Source organism: Pan paniscus, chromosome 20 (genome assembly GCF_029289425.2).
Source record: "Pan paniscus chromosome 20, NHGRI_mPanPan1-v2.0_pri, whole genome shotgun sequence".
NCBI lineage: Eukaryota > Metazoa > Chordata > Mammalia > Primates > Hominidae > Pan > Pan paniscus.
In genome coordinates, this window is record NC_073269.2 from 42,587,528 (window position 1) to 42,602,918 (window position 15,391).

The window sequence follows — 15,391 nt, forward strand, 5'->3', positions numbered from 1 at the left end:
TGGCCTCATTTTGATTTGATTTTTGTATATGGTGAGATGTAGGGGTTTAGTTTCAGTCTGCATGTGGATATTGTTCTCCCAGCACCATCTACTGAGGAGACTATTGTTTCCCCAATGTTATGTTCTTGGCACCTTTGTTGAAAATGAGTTCACTGTAGATGTACGGATGTATTTCCAGGTTCTCTATTCTGTTCCATCGGTTGATGTGTCTGTTTTTATGCCAGTACCACGCAGTTTTGGTTACTATAGCTCAGCAGTATAATTTGAAGTCAGGTAATGTGATTTCTCCAGTTTTGTTCTTTTTGCTTAGGATGGCTTTGGATATTCTGGGTCTTTTGTGGCTATTTTAGGGCTATTTTTTCTATTTCTGTGAATAATGTCATTGGTATTTTTATAGGGATTGCATTGAAACTGTGGTTTATTTCTGTAGTTTACACTTAAGAGTAAGATGACAGAATGTCTACACAGAATCCTCACAGATATAAAGTATAGATATTGCCCATCACATTTTCAGTTGAATGAAAATGGGATGGAAATAGGAATAGAAAATCTATTTTCTATAAAGTAGGAATAGAAAATCATAGCCTGTACTAGAGACCATGGAGAAATTAAGGGTCCAATGAAGGGAGGTAATATACACACAGTTTTAACACATTTCACCAAGGCAATAAGTCATTTCTCTTATAACACACAAACAAGAGTAGGGCTAAAAATAGGAAGAAGAAAACAAAATCTCAAAAACTGGCTCTTCTGTAAAAAATGAGTAAAATATGGTTAAAAAAAAAAAAGTGCTGCCCAATACCCACTCTCACCAGGTCTGTGGTCTGCATATGCAATAAGAAAATAAGATGGCCCAGGCGCAGTGGCTCATGCCTGTAATCCCAGCACTTTGGGAGGCCAAGGCGGGCGGATCACAAGTTCAAGAGATCGAGACCATCGTGGCCAACATGGTGAAACCCTGTCTCTACTAAAAATACAAAAATTAGCTGGGCGTGGTGGTGTGCACCTGTAGTCCCAGCTACTCAGGAGGCTGAGGCAGGAGAATCACTTGAACCCAGGAGGCAGAGGTTGCAGTGAGCCAAGATCGCGCCACGGCACTCCAGCCTGGTGACAGAGGGAGACTCCGTCTCAAATAAAACAAAATAAAATAGATATAAAAAATATTGTGAGATAGGTATGTCACCTTTATCTGCAGATTATATAACTATAGAGCCCAAAAGAATCTATCACCTTATAAGCAGAACCCTAATAAATTTTCAGATATTACTAGCATATTTTAAGTATTGTGAGACATCACAGTAGATGGTGTTATTATTAGATATTAGAGGGTCAGGAGGATGAAGAGTTATAAAAGAAACCTCAAGATGTGTTAATGAATTCCATTCAGTGTCAGTTGTTTATTCATGTAGGATACTCTGCATTTAAACTGAATGAAATTCAAAATATAATCCTAATGGGGTTTTCATTGGAAAATAAATGAGTCAAAAATTCTCATGAAGAAACATCTTTATTTCCAAATAATAAACTATATATTAATAATATATACATACATCTTTATTTCCAAGTAATAAAAGCTATTGAAAAGTGTCAAGGATTGCTAGAATATGGAGAACAGAAATAGATGTATGTGAGCATTTAATATACAACTGATAGTATTTTAATTCAGTAGGAGAAAGGTGAATAATAGTTACTTCTGGCATAACTGATTTTATTCCTGGATAGAAACAAGTCTGACATCCTGCATTATATTGTATAATCAATTCCTGATGTATTAAAATATTAAATCTCTGTGTATACACACTTACAGAATCACATATATGAAAAACTGCACTCCACTCCTTTATTCTCTTGCCCTCTGAAATCTTCTAGAAGCAAAACCTTCCTAGGAAACATAGAAAACACTGGAAATGACGCCGGGTGCGGTGGCTCATGCCTATAATGCCAGCACTTTGGGAGGCCGAGGAGGGTGGATCACCTGAGGTCGGGAGTTCGAGACCAGCCTGACCAACATGGAAAAATGCCGTCTCTACTAAAAATACAAAATTATCCAGGTGTAGTGGCATATACCTGTAACCCCAGCTACTTGGGAGGCTGAGGCAGGAGAATCTCTTGAACCTGGGAGGCGGAGATTGCAGTAAGCCAAGATTGCGCCATTGCACTCCAGCCTGGGAAACAAGAGTGAAACTCTGTCTCAAAACAAAACAAAACAAAAACACTGGAAATGACTTGGGAAGCTTATTTTATAGAAATAAAACAGACAAGAATACGAAGTGTTTGTTGCAGCATTACTTTTAGATGGCAAAAAACGCAAACAATCCATAATATCACAATTGGGAAAGTGGTTGAAAAGGCATTGGTAAATAACACTGTGGAACATACTGTAACCATCAGAAAGACTGTTAGATCATCATCTATTGAAGGAAAATCCAAAATGTACAGTTGAATGTAAAAAAGCAAATTTCAGGGAAATGTATAGTTATCCATTTTTCTGTAAAAACATAATAAAATAATTGTGTGTTAATGTTTTAGCATGAAGAAATATATGGGTAATATACACAACCTTTAAATATTATTTAGAAGAAAATTGACAGAGGGGAGGGAATGAGGAACGGAGAAGGGCAAAGATAATCATTTTTTCTTTCTTTTTTTTTTTTTTTTGAGACAGATTTTTTGAGACTCTGTCATGCAGGCTGGAGTGCAGTCAGGATCTCAGCTCACTGCAACCTCCGCCTCCCGGGTTCAAGCGATTCTCCTGCCTCAGCCTTCCGAGCAGCTGGGACTACAGGCACATGCCACCACGCCCAGCTAATTTTTGTATTTTTAGTAGAGATGGGGTTTCACTATATTGGCCAGGCTGCCACCTGCCTTGGCCTCCCAAAGCACTGGGATTACAGGCGTAAGCCACTGTGCCCAGCCCCTTTTCTTTCTCTTTAATGGTATTGTTTCATTAATTTGGGTGCAAATGCACTATCTCTATAATTTTAGATGAAGAATTTTATAAAAGACATAAGCACACAAGAAAAGAAAGTAAACAAAATTTCATTTGGCAGTTTTCATTTTGATAACGCAAAACATTACAACAGTCCATTTTTAGTAATTCTCTCATTTGCAGGTATTTTTGCTCACTCTACTTTTCTCAAATTTATTATGAAATATTTTACTTCCTTATGCCAGTAAAGTAAAGTAACACAATGTTCAGAGAGACCCGTCTACACAGGATCTAAGAAAAAAGGAAGTGGGGCATAAAATAACAGTTCTATAGACATAAACTTCATCCTTTCACACATGCGATCTGTCCAGCGTGGGGAGCTGCTTGCTGAGCATGTTTTGAGCACAGGGAAGGCCCATTTCAAAACACTAACTTAACCCTAAACAAAGCTACACTGTGGACTTTTTTTTTTTTTTTTTAATAGTCTCATTCTGTCGCCCAGGCTGAAGTGCCATGGCGTGATCTTGGCTCACTGCAACCTCCACCTCCTGCATTCAAGTGATTCTCCTGCCTCAGCCTTCCCAGTAGCTGGGATTACAGGCATGTGCCACCACGCCTGGCTAAGTTTTGTATTTTTGAGTAAAAATGGGGTTTCAACATGTTGGCCAGGCTGGTCTCAAGCTCCTGGCCTCAAATGATCCTTCCATCTCAGCCTCCCAAAGTGCTGGGATTACAGGCGTGAGCCAAGATGTGTACTTCTATATAACTGAAATAGTTCCTTGAACATTTGATAAAGTTTTCCTTAGAAAGAAACTGGATTTGGTGCTTCATTAGTAATAGTTAACTGATCACATGCTAATTTTTCCCTTTTCTCTGTGTTTATGAGAGTCTTTGAAGAGTCCTAATTTTCTTGGAGTCAATATTGATGTATATTTTCCTTAAAAATCATTTTGTTTAAATTTTCAAACATATCAGAAAAAAGCATTATATTCAACAGAACCTTTTAAATTTGTAACTATGTTTCTATCTCTGTCCATTTTTAAAATATGATGCTGTTTCTCTTTTCATACTTTTTTTCCTCATTAGTGCACCAATATTTTGTTTATGTTCTCTTTTCTTTTTTACTGGGTATATAATGCGACAAAAAGAGTATTAGTCGGAATAAAGTCCTTCACACACATTATTCACAGTACTTTCCCCCCCAACACCTAGGATTATTTCATGTTCAATAGTAAGTACATGATGATGGGAAATTTTCTTAACTTGTTACCTTCAAAGGGTCTTTCTTCAGTCAAACACCCTGCCTAATGGTGACTAAGTTCTGCAGAAGTTAAAAAGCCTTTCTACAAATAATAATACTGATGATGATGAATATAATAACGATGACTAACATTCAGTGAGTATGTATTTATCATGTCAGGCACAATTCTAAGCACTTTATGGATCTTAATTCATTTAATCCTCACAAAGCATTATGAGGTAGGTATTATAATTATCCCCCATTTTATAATTTTTACTGAGACACGCATGTATATATGAACAGAAAAATGATCAGCAATAAATAATGAACTGATAAAGACTATCCTTTGGGATATGGTCAAAGGGTACATTTGCCTTTTTGTAATGTTTGCATCTTTTATAAGGAAAATATATTCACACATTACTTCTGCAATTAAAAGATATGATACAAAGATGTGCTTAGGGAGAATGTCCAGCAGGGACCTGTATTTTGGCATGTATTATGGCAAAATATCTAGAGGAGACTACGATATCCACCAATAGGATTTCATAAGTGATATTACAGTAACACAACAAAACACCATGAAGATAATGAAGAATCTCTATTGAGTAAAATGTCGTTCATGAACATTTTTATAATAAGAAAGCCTTAATGTTATAAAGAACAAAAAGAATAAGCCATCTTCAAAAATAAAGAGGTCACTTCTCCCAGGTACTAAAGGTATTTTTAAAATAGTATACAAATCAGGATGTAAACATGAAATTTATAGCCATATAAATTTAATATGGATTAAAATACTAAGAATGTAACAATTAGAGAAATTAGGGGAAAAATGACAATCACAGGACTACATTTCTACAAAAATTCTCTGACGTTAAGAAGGTTAGAAAGGTGTTAAAAGTGCTGTCATTTTCAGTACGACAGACTGAATTATCTATCATATTGCTAGACTGAATTATCTGATGTCAAGAGAAGTGAGCGTTTAGTTAAGGGCTTCCAAAGTATATTCTATTCATAGAGTATTTCTCCAACATTATTTTTCCCAGGCTGAATAAGCTGTAGTCCACAAATAAAATGTTTCTACATTATTCTATCTAGAGGAATTATTAACAAGATAAATTCTGTTTTGAGCCATAATTAAAAGCCTCACTACACATTTCATATATTCTGTTTCATCACCAGTACAAATTTTGATGCTGAATAAGTTGTGGGTCATAATTAAAGTTCTTTCCACATTCCCTATATTCATAGGGTTTCTCACTAGTATGAATTCTATGATGACTGATAAGCTGTGAACTCTGAGAATAAGCCTTCCCACATATCTTACATTCATAGGGTTTCTCCCCAGTATGAATTCTCTGATGTCTAGTAAGGTCTGAGCCAGAACGAAAAGCCTTTTCACATTCCTTACATTCGTAAGGTTTCTCACCTGTATGGATTCTTTGATGTTTAATAAGTTGTGAGCTCTGACTAAAGGCATTGCCACATTCCTTACATTCATAGGGTTTTTCCCCAGTATGAATTCTCTGATGTTGAGTAAAGTTTGAGCCACTACTAAAGGCCTTCCCGCATTCTTTGCATTCATAAGGCTTCTCACCTGTGTGAATTCTCTGATGTCGAGTGAAGTTTGAACCACTACTAAAGGCTTTCCCACACTCCTTACATTCATAGGGTTTCTCACCAGTGTGAATTCTGTGATGTCGAGTAAGGTCTGAGCCACAAATAAAGGTTTTTCCACATTCCTTACATTCAAAGGGTTTCTTGCCAGTATGAATTTTCTGATGATGAGTGAGTCTTGAGGGATGTCTAAAGGACTTTCCACATTCCTTACATTCATAGGGCTTCTCAGTGGTATGAATTATCTCATGTGTGGCAAACTGTGAGCCATGTCTAAAGGTTTTCCTATATTCTTTAGATGCACAGAATTTCTTTTTACTGTTAATGATTTGCTGTAATGTAAAGGATGGATGGTGACTCAAAGTGGGCAGATCTTCATGAGTGAATACCAATTGATTGAAATGTCCCCCCTGAGAGCCGAGTTCTTTCTTAAACTGCCTATTACATTCCCAGTCATCTCTGAAACTGGAGCACTGAAAATCATGTCTTGTGAGTTTTTCCATTATTTCCCACTGGGTTGATTCTATTTCATAAATTTCTTTCTTCAGAAATAATTTCTTGGTCTCACATCTTGATTCCAGGACTGAAAGAAAATATGAAAGTAATCACTCACATTTTTCTTGTTTGGGAGAAATGAAACTTCAATCAATATGGGAGAATTTAACTGAATTTTTTTTTACAAATGGATGAGGAAAAAAGAGAGTTAGAAGACAGGTTACATAATAAGATGAGGGCAGTGATTAGGAAAACAAAGTAAGTCACTGGTTCCCAAACATTGCTATAGATCAGAATTACTTTGGGAAGCTTGCTAAATATACACATGCCTTAGTCCTATCTCCCTTGTTAAAGGATGACTCTAATCATACACACACAAAATATCTCATTGCATATATACACACAGACATATAATAGCATCCCATAGTATGAATTATAAAATAAGGGAAATGGCCAGGCATGGTGGCTCACATCTGTAATCCCAGCACCTTGGGCGGGTGAGGCAGGCAGATCACTTGGTCAGGAGTTTGAGATCAGCCTGGCTAACATGGTGAAACCTGTCTCTACTAAAAATATAAAAATCTAGCGGGGCATGGTGGTGTGTGCCTGTAATCCCAGCTACTGGGGAGGCCGAGGCACGAGAATTGCTTGAACCCGGGAGGCAGAGGTTGCAGTGAGCCAAGATTGCCACTGCACTCCAGCCTGGGCAACAGAGTAAGTCTCTGTCTCAATAAATAAATAAATAAATAAATAAAGGAATGATCACACTGTTAACAGGGCTATTGTCGGATGAAATGAATATGCCTGACGGAAAATTCCCAGAGATCAGTAAACTATGGCCTATGGCCCTGCACCTATTTTTATAAATGAAGTTTTATTAGCCATACTTGTTACGTATTGTCTATGGATGCTTTTGCGCTAAAAGGGCAGAAGTGAGTAGTTATGATAGAGAATGTGTGAACTGCAAACCTAAAATACTTACTATTTGCCTTTCAAGAAAAAGTTTGCCAGCCCCTGGTTAGATATGCATTGTCTAATACAGTAGCCGCTAGCTACATGTGGCTTTAAAAATTTCAAATAATGTAAGTAAAACGTGCATTTTATTTTGAAATAAACAGCTGAATTTGAAAATTCAGTTTCTCAGTCACATTATTCACATTTCCAATGTTCAACAGCCAAATGTGGCTGGTAGCTTTTGTACTGGAAGTCTGTACTAAATATCACAAATATAAAACATTTCCATCACCACTGAATGTTCTCTTGGATAGCCCTGGTCTGGATTCTGTAACTGGAGGGCCAGAGCACTTTAAAAAATGATAAGGAACTAGAGGGTGACAATCCAGAAAAAAGCCTAGCTTAAGAAAAGTCAAGTGTGGAATGAACATAGTATGAGTGGTAGATAGGACTCATTTGTGGACAGATACGGTATATGTTTGGGGTTTGATGAAAATAGTGTTTGTCGTGTAATTCTGAGATGCTGACCTTTGTTAAAGAGAAGAGGGGACTTAACAAGTACATGAGCACTATAATAGTAATGACTGACTGGCAGAAAAGACATTTGTAGGTTCAAGAGAAGGGGAGAGAGTAAAATGGAAGGCAGTGTATGGTACTGACAGATCAGAGATACTAGATTCAGTTACATGCGTTTTATACTCAAACTTGAATAATTATAAGCTTTGTTTTCTTGGGCAAATGAGTTCAACCTTCCAAACCTGCAGTTCTCTGTCTAATACAATAGGAATGATAGCCCTTACAACTGTTGTGAGGATTGGGATTAATGTTTGTAAATACTATGGAAGAATTTCTGCCAGGCACAGTGGCTCACGCCTGTAATCCCAGCACTCTGCGGGGCCGAGGCGGGCCGATCACGAGGTCAGGAGTTTGAGACCCCCCTGACCAACATGGTGAAACCCTATCTCTACTAAAAATACAAAAATTAGCCGGGTGTGGTAGCACATGCACTGTAATCCCAGCTACTCAGGAGGCTGAGGCAGAAGAATTGCTTGAACCCAGGTGGTGGAGATTGCAGTGAGCCAAGATCACACCACTGCACTCCAGCCTAGGAACAGAGCGGGACTCCGTCTCAAAAAAACAAGCAAACAACAAAAAAAAGAATTTCCATACAAAAATGGGGACATTAGGCCCGACCCCTTGACTCGTTAAAAAAAAAAAAAAGGGAGAATAGTTAGAAGACTTGAAAGTCACTGACTCTTAGACAAGGAAATGGAGGGGTAAGGAAGGTACAGCTTTGTAAACTATTATAATACACATGTAATACAAATAAATTTTTAAAAGAAATAGTTTGGTCTGGTTACAGAGGGACAGGATCTCATCTAGTATTCTTATCAGTTACCCATAGAGAAAGAAATGACTACGGAATGAGATATGATGAAAAGAAAAAATGAGTATAGCAAGGTGGTTGAGAAAACTGAAGGCTCTAGGGTTGTAAAAGAGGTCTGAATTCCGGACTTTTTAACTAGCTGAGAGGCCATAACCAAATTATGAAACCTCAATGAATATTGTTTTTATCATCTGTAAATCTGTCAAGTGTATGACACTAGTAGGTACTCAATATTTTAGTGGAATAGTGTTATGAATTAAGTAGGGAAGATAGTTTGAAATCATACTAGATCATATGGTAAAAACGTACATCATGCAATCTTTCCCTGATAGCTATAAGGCATTTAATCTGATCACTGAATCCTAAACAAACAAAAGACGTGAGAGGAAATCAACACTAGATTTAACTTGTAAGAAACATCAAAAAGAGTTCTTCAAGTAGAAAGAAAAGGACACTAACAATATAAAAATATAAAACTCACTGTAAAGGCAGGAATATAGTTATATTGAGAACACTCTGATAATGTAATAATAGTGCATAAATCACTTTTAACTCTAGTATAAAAGTTAAAAGACAAGGCTGGGCACGGTGGCTCACACCTGTAATCCTAGCACTTTGGGAGGCCGAAGCGGGCAGATCACTAGGTCAGGAGTTCGAGACCAGCCTGCCCAATATGGTGAAACCCTGTCTCTACTAAAAATGTAAAAATTAGCTGGGTATGGTGGCGTGTGCCTGTAATCCCAGCTACTCAGGAGGGTGAGGCAGGAGAACTGCTTGAACCCGGGAGGTGGAGGTTGCAGTGAGCTGAAATCTTGCCACTGTACTCCAGCCTGGGCAACAGAGCAAGACTCTGTCTCAAAAAAAAAACAAAAAAACAAACAAAACAAAACAAAAAAAAGTTAAAAGACAAAGGTACTAAAAATAAATAAACTGGCCGGGCGCTGGTGGCTCACATGTGTAATCTCAGGACTTTGGGAGGCCGAGGTGTGCAGATCACGAGGTCAAGAGATTGAGACCATCCTGGCCAACATTGTGAAACCCCGTCTCTACTAAAAATACAAAAGTTAGCTGGCTGTGGTGGTGTGCGCCTGTACTCCCAGCTACTCAGGAGGCTGAGGCAGGAGAATCACTTGAACCCAGGAGGCAGAGGTTGCAGTGAGCCGAGATCGCGCCACTGCACTTCAGCCTGGGTGACAGTGTGAGACTCTATCTCAAATAAATAAATAAATTAATTAATTAATTAAAATAAAATAAAAATAAATAAACCTACAATCATTTGCTAATAGATACACAATATATAAAAGATGTACATTGTAACATCAATAATGTAATGTGGGTGGAGAAGTTAAAGTGTAGACTTTTTGTATGTGGTCAAAGTTAAGCTATTATTATTATTATTACTATTACTATTACATTTTTGAGAAACAGGGTCTTGCTCTGTAGCCCAGGCCACAGTCCTCACTGTAGCCTCAACCTCCTGGGCTCAAGGGATCCTCCTACCTCAACCTCCTGAGTAGCTGAAACTAGACATGTGCCACCACACCTGGTTAATCTTTTTTTGAGACAGATTCTTGCTCTGTCTCCCAGGCTGGAGTGCGGTGGCACAATCTCGGTTCGCTGCAACCTCTGCCTCCCAGATTCAAGTGATTCTCCTGCCTCAGCCTCCCAAGTAGCTGGGATTACAGGCACCTGCCACCACACCTGGCTAATTTTTTGTATTTTTAGTAGAGACAAAGTTTCATCATGTTGGCCAGACTGGTTTCCAACTCCTGACCTCAAGTGATCCTTAAACATTTCGGTAGAGACAGGGTCTCACTATGTTGCTCAGGCTGGTCTCAAACTCCTGGGCTCAAGCTATCCTCCCACCTCAGCCTCCCAAAGTGCTGGGAATACAGGTGTGAGCCACCATACCCAGCCTAAAGTTAAGTTATTATTAACTTACAATAGACTGTTATAACTATGAGATGTTTTAAATATGTAAGCCTTATGGTAACCACAGAGAAAAACTCTCTAGTAGATACACTGAAGACAAAGAGAAAGACATCAAATCATACCACCATAAAAAAATCAAATCAAAAAGAAAGAGTGAGATAGGAACAAAGACACTATAAAACAGTCAGGATTAGCTCGGCAGAGGGGTGCATGACTATAGCCCCAGTTACTTGAGAGGCTGAGGCAGGAAGATTGCCTGAGCCCAGGAGTTCAAAACTGCAGTGAGTTATGATCATGCCACTATACTCTAGCCTGGGCAATAGAGGGAGACCTCATCTCTAAAACAACAACAACAACACAAAAGAAGAATCATAAGAGACTACTATGAATAATTATATGCCAACAAATTGGATAAACTAGGAAAAAAATGGATAAATTCCTAGAAACAAAACTACCAAGCTTGAATCATGAAGAAAGAGAAAATCTGAACAGACCAGTTATGAGTAGGATAGTTCCATCAGTAATCAAAAACCTCCCAACAAATAAAAGACAAAGACTTGATGGCTTCACTAGTAAATTCTATCAAACACTTGAAGAAGAATTAACTCCAATTCTCCTCAAACTCTTCCAAAATGTTGAAGACGGAACACTTCCAAACTCATTTTATGAGGATAGTATTACCCTGATACCAAAACCAGACAAAAAATCTACAAGAAAATTACAGGCCAATATCCCTGATGAACACAGATACAAAAATCCTCAACAAAACACTAGCAAATGGAATTCAACAGCACATTAAAAGGATCATGCACCATGATCAAGTGAGATTTATTCCTAGGATGCAGGGATGTTTCAACATAAGCAAAGCAATCAATGTGATACACCACATCCTAAAACCATATGATCATTTCAGTAGATATAGAAAAGTCATCTTACAAAATTCAACATACTTTCATAATCAAAACTCTCTCAACAAATTAGGTGTACAAGGAATTTACTTCAAAATAATAAAGGCCATATATGACAAACCTACAGCTAACATTATCCTCAACATTGGAAAGATAAAGGTTTTCCCCCTAAGATCAGAAACAAGACAAGGATGTCCACTCTTGACACTCTGCTCAACATAGTACCAAAAGTCCTTTTCATTCCTTTTAGGCAATAAAAAGGAATAAAAGGCATCCAAATTCAAAAAAACCCTAGGGGATCTACCATAAAACTGTTAGAAGTAATAAATGTTATTTATTTACAACTCAGTGTGCTCCCACCTGTAATTCCCGCACTTCGGGAGGCCGAGGCGGGCAGATTACTTGAGGTCAGGAGTTTGAGACCAGCCGGGCCAACATGGCAACATCCCGTCTCTACTAAAAATACAAAAATTAGCCGGGCGATGGTGGGCACCTGTAATCCCAGCTACTCAGGAGGCTGAGGCATGAGAATCGCTTGAACCCAGGAGATGGAGGTTGCAGCGAGCCAAGATCACACCACTGCACTCCAGCCTGGGTGACAGAGCGAGACTCTGTCTCAAAAAAAAAGAAGTAATAAGGCCTCACGCGGTGGCTTATGCCTGTAATCCCAGCACTTTGGGAGGCCAAGGTGGGCGGATCATGATGTCAGGAGATCGAGACCATCCTGGCTAACACGGTGAAACCTCTCTCTACTAAAAATACAAAAAATTAGCCGGGCGTGGTGGCGGTCGCCTATAGTCCCAACTACTAGGGAGACTGAGGCAGGAGAATGGCGTGAACCTGGGAGGCCGAGCTTGCAGTGAGCCAAGATTGCACCACTGCACTCCAGACTGGGTGACAGAGCGAGACTCCATCTCAAAAAAAAAAAAAAAAAGTAATAAATGTATGTGTATTCAGTAAGATACAAAAATCGGTTGTTTCTATACACTAGCAACAAATTATCAGAAAAAGAAATCAAGAAGACAATCCCATGTATAATAACATCAAAAAGAATAAAATACTTAGGAAAAAATTTAACAAAGGAAATCCGTATATGGAAAACTATAAAACACTGATGAAAAAAATGAAGACACGCCAGGCATGGTGGCTCACGCCTGTAATCATAGCATTTTGGAAGACCGAGGCAGGTGGATTGCCTGAGCTCAGGAGTTCAAGACCAGCCTGGGTCTTGAACACAGTGAAGCCCCATCTCTACTAAAATACAAAAAAAAAAAAAATTAGCCGGGCGTGGCAGCATGCACCTGTAGTCCCAGATACTCGGGAGGCTGAGGCAGAAGAATTGCTTGAACCCGGGAGGCGTAGATTGCAGTGAGCTGAGATCACACCACTGCACTCCAGCATGAGCAACAGAGTGAGACTCCATCTAAAAAAAAAAAAAATTGCATTAAATAAAAAAGGGGGGTGGGGAGCTAGGGGAGGGATAGGATTAGAAGAAATACCTAATGTAGATGATGGGGTGATGGGTGCAGCAAACCACCATGGCATGTGTATACCTATGTAACAAGCCTGCACAATCTGCACATGTATCCCAGAACTTAAAGTATAATAAAAAATAAATGAAGACAAAAATAAATGAAAAGATATTCTGCATTCATAAATGGGAAGAATTAATATTGTTAAAATGTCCATACTACCCAAAGCAATCTACACATTCAGTGGAATCCCTAGCAAAATTCCAAAGGTACTTTTCATGCAAATAGCAAAAACAATCCTAAAATTCATATGGAACCACAAAAGACCCTGAAGAGTCAAGGTAATCTTGAACAAGAAGAACAAAGCTGGAGGCATCACTACATCTGATAGATTTCAAAATAGATTACAAAGCTGCAGTAATCAAAACAGCACGGCACTGGCATAAAAATAGACACATCAACCAATGGAACAGAATACAGAACCAAGAACCCATACAGAACCCATGCATTTATGGTCATTGGATTTTCAATAAAGATGCCAAGAACACACAATGGGGAAAAGACAGTTCAATAAATGGTGATGAGAAACTGGATAGCCACATGCAAAAGAATGAAATTGAGTTCCTATTGCATACATATACGAAAGTCAACTCAAAACGGATTAAAGACTTAAACATGAGACACAAAACTAAAAACACAGAAAAGAAAAGCAAAAAATAGAAAAATATGATTACATCAAACTCAAAAGCTTCTGCACAGCAAAGGAAACAACAGAGTGAAGAGACTATCCACAGAGTGGGATAAAATATTTTCAAACCTTGTATCTGGTAAGATGCTAATATCCAAAATGTATAAGGAACTCAACTCAATAACAAGAAAACAAATGACCCAATTAAAAAATGGGCATTTCTCAAAAGAAGACATAGAAACAGCCAATAGGTATATGAAAAAACACTCAACATTACTAATCATCAGGAAAATGGAAACTGAAACAATGAAATATCACCTCATTGCTGGTTACTGTGGCTCAGGCTTGTAATCCCAGCACTTTGGGAGGCCGAGGTGGGCGGATCACTTGAGGTCAGGAGTTAGACACCAGCCTGACCAACATGATGAAATCCCATCTCTACTAAAATACAAAAATTATGTGGGCTTAGTGGCGGGCACTTGTAATCTCAGCTACTTGGGAGGCTGAGGTGGGAGAATCGCTTGAACCCCGGAGGCAGAGGTTGCAGTGAGCTGAGATTGCACCACTGCACTCCAGCCTGGGCAACAAGAGTGAGACTCCATCTCAAAAAAATGAACAAACAAACAAAAATCCCCTCACACCTGTCAGAACTGCTATTATCAAAAGGACAAAAAATAACAAGTGTTGGAAAGGATGTGGCAAAAAGGGAATCCTTGTGCACTGTTGGTGGCATAAATTGAAACAGCCATTATGGAAAACAGCATGGAGGTTTCTCAAAACTACCCTATAACTCAGCAAGCTTACTTCTGGGTATATATCCAAATGAAATCAAATCAGTATGGGGAAAAAAAAATCTGCATTCTTATGTTCATTGCAGCATCATTCATGATAGCCAAGATATGGAATCAATGGATAAATTGACAAAGAAAATGTGATGTGTGGGTGTATATATGTATACACACACACATACACATATACACACACATAATGGAATGTGTGTGTATATATACAAATACACAAACACTGGAATATTAAGACTTAAAAATGAAGAAAATCCTGTTATTTTCAACAACATAGATGAAGCTGGAGGACATATGTGAAATAAGCCAGGCACAGAAAGACAGATACTGCAGTGATCTCACTTATATATGAACTCTAAAACGTTGAACTCATAGAGGAAGAGAGTAGAATGGAGGTCACCAGGGGTTGGGGGACAGAGGAAAGAAGACATTGGTCAAAGGGTACAAAGTTCTAGTTACTCAGAATAAAAAATTTCTGGAGATCTAATATACAGCATTATATATTAATAGTATGTACTGCCATGTAAGTACATACCATTAATAGTAATACCAGTACAGAATGTATACCATAGTAACTATAGTTTATAATACTGTATTGTATACTTGGAATTTATTATGGGAGTAGATCTTAATGTTCTTACCACATACACACATATACAAATTGGTAACTATGTGATGTGATAGATACATTAATTGGCTTGATTATGGTAATCATTTCACAATGTATACACATATATCAAAATACCTAACTGTATACTGTAAATATATATAATTTTTCTTTTTGAGACAAAGTTTTCACTCTTGTCGCCCAGGCTGGAGTGCAATGGCACGATCTTGGCTCACTGCAACCTCTGCCTCTTGGGTTTACGTGCTTCTCTTGCCTCAGCCTCCCAGGTAGCTGGGATTACAGGCATGCACCACCACGCCTGGCCAATATATATAATTTTTATTTGCCAAATATACCTCAAT

The 15,391-nt window shown here is 38.3% G+C and overlaps 1 protein-coding gene across 5 annotated transcripts in view; it reads right to left on the reverse strand.

The window, feature by feature from the left end:
- Nucleotides 1-1,488: 1,488 nt before the first annotated feature.
- The window catches only part of ZNF566 (zinc finger protein 566), a 44,702-nt gene continuing 30,799 nt past the window's right edge, over nt 1,489-15,391 (reverse strand). For 3 of the 5 annotated variants that reach the window (XM_063600197.1, XM_063600198.1, XM_063600199.1), the window contains 2 exons: nt 12,764-12,885; nt 1,489-6,369 (listed from right to left, as the gene is read on the reverse strand). In XM_063600197.1, the coding sequence (XP_063456267.1) occupies nt 5,345-6,369; nt 12,764-12,863 (1,125 nt within the window). In that variant the 5' untranslated portion in view covers nt 12,864-12,885 and the 3' untranslated portion in view covers nt 1,489-5,344. The remainder of the gene's footprint in view (nt 6,370-12,763; nt 12,886-15,391) is intronic. The other 2 variants (XM_008960794.4, XM_024926735.4) reach the window with 1 other exon arrangement.